At 44.9% G+C, this 7,500-nt stretch overlaps 1 protein-coding gene across 2 annotated transcripts in view; it reads left to right on the top strand.

The window, feature by feature from the left end:
- LOC117748382 (transmembrane protein 150A-like) overlaps positions 1–7,500 on the top strand; it is an 11,640-nt gene that overhangs the window by 3,604 nt on the left and 536 nt on the right. The window contains exons 3-8 of one of the 2 annotated variants that reach the window (XM_034558075.1): positions 1,020–1,106; positions 2,047–2,114; positions 4,581–4,708; positions 5,511–5,688; positions 6,293–7,048; positions 7,120–7,251. In XM_034558075.1, the coding sequence (XP_034413966.1) occupies positions 1,020–1,106; positions 2,047–2,114; positions 4,581–4,708; positions 5,511–5,688; positions 6,293–6,582 (751 nt within the window). In that variant the 3' untranslated portion in view covers positions 6,583–7,048; positions 7,120–7,251. Of the gene's footprint in view, positions 1–1,019; positions 1,107–2,046; positions 2,115–4,580; positions 4,709–5,510; positions 5,689–6,292; positions 7,049–7,119 lie in introns of both variants that reach the window. The other variant, XM_034558074.1, reaches the window with a different exon arrangement.

The following is a 7,500-nucleotide window of genomic DNA, read 5'->3' as shown; positions in this document are numbered from 1 at the left end:
AACAAAACGACACAAACAAAAGACACAAACAAAAGGGACACAAAGAAAAGACACAAACAAAAGGACACAAAGAAAAGACACAAACAAAAGGGACACAAAGAAAAGACACAAACAAAAGGACACAAAGAAAAGACACAAACAAAAGGGACACAAAGAAAAGACACAAACAAAAGGACACAAAGAAAAGACACAAACAAAAGGGACACAAAGAAAAGACACAAACAAAAGGACACAAAGAAAACGACACAAACAAAAGGACACAAATAAAACGACACAAACAAAACGACACTAACAAAAGGACACAAATAAAACGACACAAACAAAACGACACAAACAAAAGGACACAAACAAAACGACACAAAGAAAAGGACACAAACAAAAGGACACAAATAAAACGACACAAACAAAACGACACTAACAAAAGGACACAAATAAAACGACACAAACAAAAGGACACAAACAAAACGACACAAACAACTGTTAAGAGAGACACAAAGTCACCAAAGAGGTGTTACACAACTGCAAAGAGACACAACGTGACAGACAAGAGACAACAAAAGACAACAAACAGACCAAAACAACGACAACAAGAAGCAACAAAGCTGCAGAGACTCAAAACAGGTTCTGGGTCTGTTGTCTCATAATCCTGATTAAATAAATATAAATAAGCCTAGTACTAGGATTATATTTTAAACTTTAATAAGACTTTCAAAGATTCTAGATGGGCCTGAAATTAATTAGTTAAATGAATAACCTTTGACCCTTGAATATTTCCCTTTAACTGAGTGTGCATGATTGAATCCGTCTGAACCTCTTTGACTCTCTGGAGGGCCCGGGTACCTCCCACTGTTGCGCAATCAAAACAGCTGGAGCGGTGAAGCGTTCTGAAGTGTTATTTAAGAAACCGGTAACCCGAACACACCGTTGGGTTAATGTTCTACGCGTGTTTTGCGTATCAGGAGTTGTGATGTGTGTGTGTGTGTGTGTGTGTGTGTGTGTGTGTGTGTGTGTGTTCACAGGCTCTACAACGAGTCCTGCGAGGAGCCGCTTCCTCTCCAGAGGGGTCCGGTTCTGTGCTGCACCCTGGACAACATCCCGCTCATCAGGTCAGGCATCGAACCCTTATTGTGAAAATCCTCTTGCGCAACACTCCGAGTTGTCCACTTCCTGCATGCGATCTTCAAAGAGGGAACAATGGGGCACATGACGGAAGGGACTCCTCTTTCCACTCTCACAATAACAACAACAAAACAACAACAAAACAACAACATATATATCTATATAGTATATAGATAGATCTATATATCTCTGAAAGTCGTCAGTGGTGGAGGAGGTCTTCAGGTCCTGGACTTGAAGGAGCGGTGTGGAGGATTTAGTGGCCTTCAGGGACCAAATACAAGCTAAAAACATAAAAGTCTCTTTCCAGAGTCGGCGTTTGGTTTGTCCCTTCTGGGCTCCTGTAGAAACAGATATAAGACTCCGCCTCCCGCTAGCCGTGTAGCTATGAAGGGCTCGTTCATAGCTACATAAGCTAACGAAAACACAACGATTCTTAGTCTACACACTGTTCCTTTAAGTAAAAGTACAAATAGTACACTGTAGAAATACTCCTCCACTCATAAAAGTCCTGCATTGAAGTGTAACTTAAGTTAAAGTGTGTATGTGTAATAAGGAAAATGTACTTAAAGTATTAAAAAGTATGCAGAAAGACAGCGCATGTGATTGTTATTAATACTCATGCATTAACTATCTCCAGAGTGAGTGCACCTCTCTGTCTGTCCAAGGCTTCAAAGGGAACAAGAGCTTTTATTTTGTAGTACTGTGTTGGCTCCATCGCTGCTCTTTGAGTCCGTAAACTGTAAACAGGAAACAGTATGTTTCCCTCTTCCTCCTCCCTGCAGCCAGAGTGATGAACTGGTGCACCTTGAGATCCAACTCTGGAGATGAAGATCTCGTGTTGTTCTTTCTCTCAACCTCGTTTTCCATTTATAGACATTTAAAGAGAATCTGTGTTTAACCTCCTCGGCTTTCTGTTTCCTTTTGCAGTAAATGTGGAACGCTGCCGCCCGAGAGCTGCTTCTTCAGCCTCATCTGCAGCACCGGATCCTTCATGGGTGAGAACCACACAGTTACCCAGCATGCAGCTCTCTGAGCACGCACAACCTCAGGGTTGTTATCTCAGCTGTGACGCCTCAGGCCAAGTTTCTATGTTCACACACACACACACACACTCACTCACTGACTCACTCACTCACTCACTCACTCACTCACTCACTCACTCACTCACACACACACACACACACACACACACACACACACACACACACACACACACACACACATACACACACAGACACGGCCTCCTCTCTGAAGGGAAAATTCCCTCTATGACATGAGTGGTGCATTTATATGGGTGACCCCCCCCCCCCCCCCCCCCCCCTCCCAGACACCCCCCCACAGGATTTACCACTGTGAACTTTGGTCCACTGAGATTCTTTAATTGGAGGCTGAACATGCAGGAAAGCGCGGCTTCTTGCAGCAAATGAACAGAACTGGTTCGTAAAACGTGTTTTCTGACGTAAATTCATATCCATTTAGAGTTAAATCGATACGGATACAAGGAGGTATGCATTAGGGCGGGGCTACGAGGTGATTGACAGCTCTCTAAAACGGCGTTGTCTGGTCTGGGAGTCCTTTAGATCACAGAGTTGTGTCACTTGATGAGAGTTAAGTGCTTCGTCGTTCACTTAGCTCCACCCTCTCGTGTCACTTCTGTCGTCAAGAAACCAAGATGGCGACGGCCAAGAGGCCGAATTTGAGGCTTCAAGACAAACCAACAGAATATATTTCTTGTTTTTTTTCCCCTGATGCTCTGAATAAGTCGTCATAGTTGTCATCATGATTTTTAGATTTGTGTGTGTATATATAAACTTTGACGCAGGTGTCCGGACTGAAGTTGCATATTTGAACACTTGGTTCCAGTTGTTCTAAGAACGTTTCTCAGCCCGGGTTTCTGCGTCTGTTATTTATCTCACTAAGTGGAAGTTGACCCCCGCTGGCTGTCCTGCCATGACCTCACTTCACTGAGAGTTAGTGTCAAAGTTAAAGTGGAAAATAACTTTATCTCATGTATTTACCTCATTACTCACTGTTAGAGGGTCATTAAGCAGAAATATGTCAACATGTTCACATTTTCTTTTAATACCAAGTAAACTAGAGCTGTGTGGTGCCAGCTGGACACCCTCAAAGGTCAAAGGTCGGGTAAGACTGTAAAGGATCAGGTCACGATTATGTTCATGAGCATTTAAAAAGTCAGAAAATAGTCAAAATAGTTCTGTTATAATGTTTATTTTATTCGTCCAACAGGCCAAAGCCGAAATATATTTATTTTATTATCAAGTTTAAAAATAAAATATGTCAATACTAAAATCGCGACGTGGCGACTTATTCAGAGCATCAGGGTGAAAAAAACACTAAATAAATTGTGTTGGTTTGTGGGCTGCTGTTTTGAAGCCTCAAATTCGTCCTTTTGGCCGTCGCCATCTTGGTTTCAGAAGTGACACGAGAGGGTGGAGCTTACGATGAAGCACACGCTGATCCAAAACGAAAACACGGGTACGAGGTCTGGCACGAGCGTTCACGGTCCCCTCGGGATGAACACGGATCACTTTCCTGCTGCTCGTCTGATCCATCGACTGGTTCCAGCTCTAAGTGAAAGCTCTCGCTCTGGAGATGAGTTCATGTTCGTCCGGCGGCTCGTTTCGTCCGAACAACATGAACGTCACAACTGAACTTTGCGGCGTGACGATCACCAGATGAGAGCGCTCGAGCTCTCCTTGTCTGTTCTTCCAGTGTGTCACGGCCACCTCTGGCTGTATAGAAGTCTATGCTTCATGTGTTAAAGCTGCATTCTCTCTCCTGACCACCAGGGGGCGACTCCTCCGGTTGTATAGAAGTCTATGCTTCATGTGTTAAAGCTGCATTCTCTCTCCTGACCACCAGGGGGCGACTCCTCCGGTTGTATAGAAGTCTATGCTTCATGTGTTAAAGCTGCATTCTCTCTCCTGACCACCAGGGGGCGACTCCTCTGGTTGTATAGAAGTCTATGCTTCATGTGTTAAAGCTGCATTCTCTCTCCTGACCACCAGGGGGCGACTCCTCTGGTTGTATAGAAGTCTATGCTTCATGTGTTAAAGCTGCATTCTCTCTCCTGACCACCAGGGGGCGACTCCTCTGGTTGTATAGAAGTCTATGCTTCATGTGTTAAAGCTGTATTCTCTCTACTGACCACCAGGGGGCGACTCCTCTGGTTGTATAGAAGTCTATGCTTCATGTGCTAAAGCTGCATTCTCTCTACTGACCACCAGGGGGCGACTCCTCTGGTTGTATAGAAGTCCATGCTTCATGTGTTAAAGCTGCATTCTCTCTCCTGACCACCAGGGGGCGACTCCTCTGGTTGTATAGAAGTCCATGCTTCATGTGTTAAAGCTGCATTCTCTCTCCTGACCACCAGGGGGCGACTCCTCTGGTTGTATAGAAGTCTATGCATGTTTCTCAGTGGTGATCTTCTGCTCCCGTAGTGATGCTGATCGGTCTCCTGCGTTACGCTCACGTCATCGAGAAACACCAGAACTGCGTCCTCAACACAGCCGGCCTCTCCGCGGCCTGGATCTGTGCCGCCGGCCTCATCATGGTGGGGAACTTCCAGGTGAAACACCTTTTAAATGTGTGTGCGTGTGTGTGTGTGCGTGTGTGTGTGTATGTGTGTGTGTGTGTGTGGTATATTTTTTTCTTCTTTATTCTGCCGGTGCAGATTGTCCCATGACTGATTACCCAGAATGCCACTGTTGGGTCACGATGAGCCTTTTGGACTTTGTGTGTCATTTAAAATAAAAATGATCAGCTTTTATTTTGTCCAGATATTCCCAGAAGAAAAGATCACCTGATGGTTATTAACCTTTTACATGTTTTTAAAGGTTATTGGTTCACACATTTGTGTATTTTATCAACTAGTATTGCGTAATAGATCAGCCGATCTGTAGCAGATAGTCGGATACGGTCATCTTCGGTAAAGAAGAATAAATATAACAAGAGTCGGTAGGATTCAACCTGAAGGACACATGAAGGAATTAATGCAGAACATTTGACTGAAGTCCATCTGTTGGCGAAAGAGAAGCTCATTCTACAGGAAAAGAGAGGGTCCGATTCATCCTCTGGGGAGCATGAATGTCTGCAAAGTTAATATAAATCTATCCGATGGTTGTTGAGATATCCCTCAAAACAGCCCACAGGTGTGACCCTGAAAGTCATCCTCTGGGGACCAGGAACGTCCTCACACATATGAATGGATATCCATCCAATATCGTCATATAATCACAATTTAAAGAGAAAAAGAAGGAAGTTAGTCATAAAAAAAGGGAAAGAAGCTGAGGAGGAAACGAGAGGAACCAGAGAAGAAGAAGAAATGTAGGTGACGACAGACGAGTGAGACCTCCACCATGTTGTCTCAGGTGGATTTCGCCAAAGTCCTCCACTACGTGGGCGCCGGCGTGGCCTTCCCCTCCAGCATGCTGTTCGTGTGCCTCCAGGCGGCGCTGACCTACCGGCGGGCCGAGAGCCGGCCGGAGTACCGGGTGGGTCTCCTCCGAGCCGCGATGGCGCTGCTGGCTCTGGTCGCCCTGGTGCTCAGTATCCTGCCGTCTTATCACACAACTGTGTGACAATACTACAAGTAAAAGGTTTCTGCATTTAAAGTATCAAGATATTAAATATATAAATATATGCTTTCAAACTCATGGCGAGGTGAGATGATCCTACTGAGCATGTGCAGAGTAAGTGTCGTCTACTTTATGCACTTCAGGGTCTCTTAACCAATAACAATACAACATCTTTTATCGTTTCTATTTTCTATTCGTCATTGGAATCTTAAATGTATTTAGTAACAAAGAAAGTGAAAAGAATAAAGTGTAAATACTCAAGTAAATACTTGACTTGATGTACTTATATTACCTATATCTTTGTTAACTGTGTGACGTCGCCCCCTGCTGGAGACAAAACACTTTACAACCCTTTCCTGAATCCTAACGTTCATCTTTTTTAGTGTGTGAAGTCTCACTGCAGGAATAAATAAATAAAATGTGTGTTTTCAATAACGTGCCCATAAAGACAACAGAGTGTGTGTGTGTGTGTGTGTGTGTGTGTGTGTGTGTGAGTGTGTGTGTGTGTGAGTGTGTGTGTGGATCCAGGAGCCTCCTTCTCTGCCTCCTTGTCTCCTTAACCCTAAACTCTCCAGGTGGCGTGTTCTTCTGCCAGGAGAGCTTCGCCCTGCAGCACGCCTCCGCCATCTTCGAGTGGATCTACTGCGTGCTCATCATGCTCTTCTACGGGACCTTCGCCTTCGAGTTCGGGGGCATGTCGAGTGACACGCTGATGGTCCTGTCCGGAGGAGGAAGAGGAGGAGGAAGAGCAGGAGGAGGAGGAGGAGGAGGAGGAGGGGTGCAGAGCTTCTCCACCTCTGGACACAAGATGGAGGCCGGCGGCAGCTCCAACCACCACCAGCCAGACAGCTTGTCGATGCTGTAATCGAGCTGCAGATGCTCCCTGGAGGTCAAAGGGCGACACGCGACCTGGAGGTCAAAGGGCGACACGCGACCTGGAGAGGCCGGGAGGTCGAATCCTCTCGGTTGCATACGGCGCCAAAGACTCAAGACTTTCATCCTGCTTTGCTCAGGTGCAAAAGTGCCTTTCTGAACACTGAACGAGATGAACACACACACACACACACACACACACACAAAGAGACTCAAAACAACTATGAAAAGAGGCAAGACAGCATTGTTTTACATGTCTGAGGTACCTTTTACATGTCTGAGGTACCACCTTTTACATGTCTGAGGGACCTTTTACATGTCTGACGGACCTTTGAGGGACCTTTTACATGTCTGACGGACCTTTGAGGGACCTTTTACATGTCTGAGGTATCTTTTACATGTCTGAGGTATCTTTTACATGTCTTAAGGACCTTTGAGGGACCTTTTACATGTCTGAGGTATCTTTTACATGTCTGAGGTATCTTTTACATGTCTTAAGGACCTTTGAGGGACCTTTTACATGTCTGAGGTATCTTTTACATGTCTTAAGGACCTTTGAGGTACCTTTTACATGTCTGAGGGACCTTTTACATGTCTGAGGGAGCTCTGAGGCCCTTGTACATGTCTGAGGGACATTTGAGGTACCTTTTACATGTCTGAGGTATCTTTTACATGTCTTAAGGACCTTTGAGGTATCTTTTACATGTCTGAGGGACCTTTTACATGTCTGACGGACCTTTGAGGGACCTTTTACATGTCTGAGGTATCTTTTACATGTCTTAAGGACCTTTGAGGGACCTTTTACATGTCTGAGGTATCTTTTACATGTCTTAAGGACCTTTGAGGGACCTTTTACATGTCTGAGGTATCTTTTACATGTCTGAGGTATCTTTTACATGTCTTAAGGACC

The sequence above is a fragment of the Cyclopterus lumpus genome, chromosome 19 (assembly GCF_009769545.1).
Source record: "Cyclopterus lumpus isolate fCycLum1 chromosome 19, fCycLum1.pri, whole genome shotgun sequence".
Lineage (NCBI taxonomy): Eukaryota > Metazoa > Chordata > Actinopteri > Perciformes > Cyclopteridae > Cyclopterus > Cyclopterus lumpus.
This window is presented reverse-complemented; position numbering and strand designations above follow the sequence as displayed.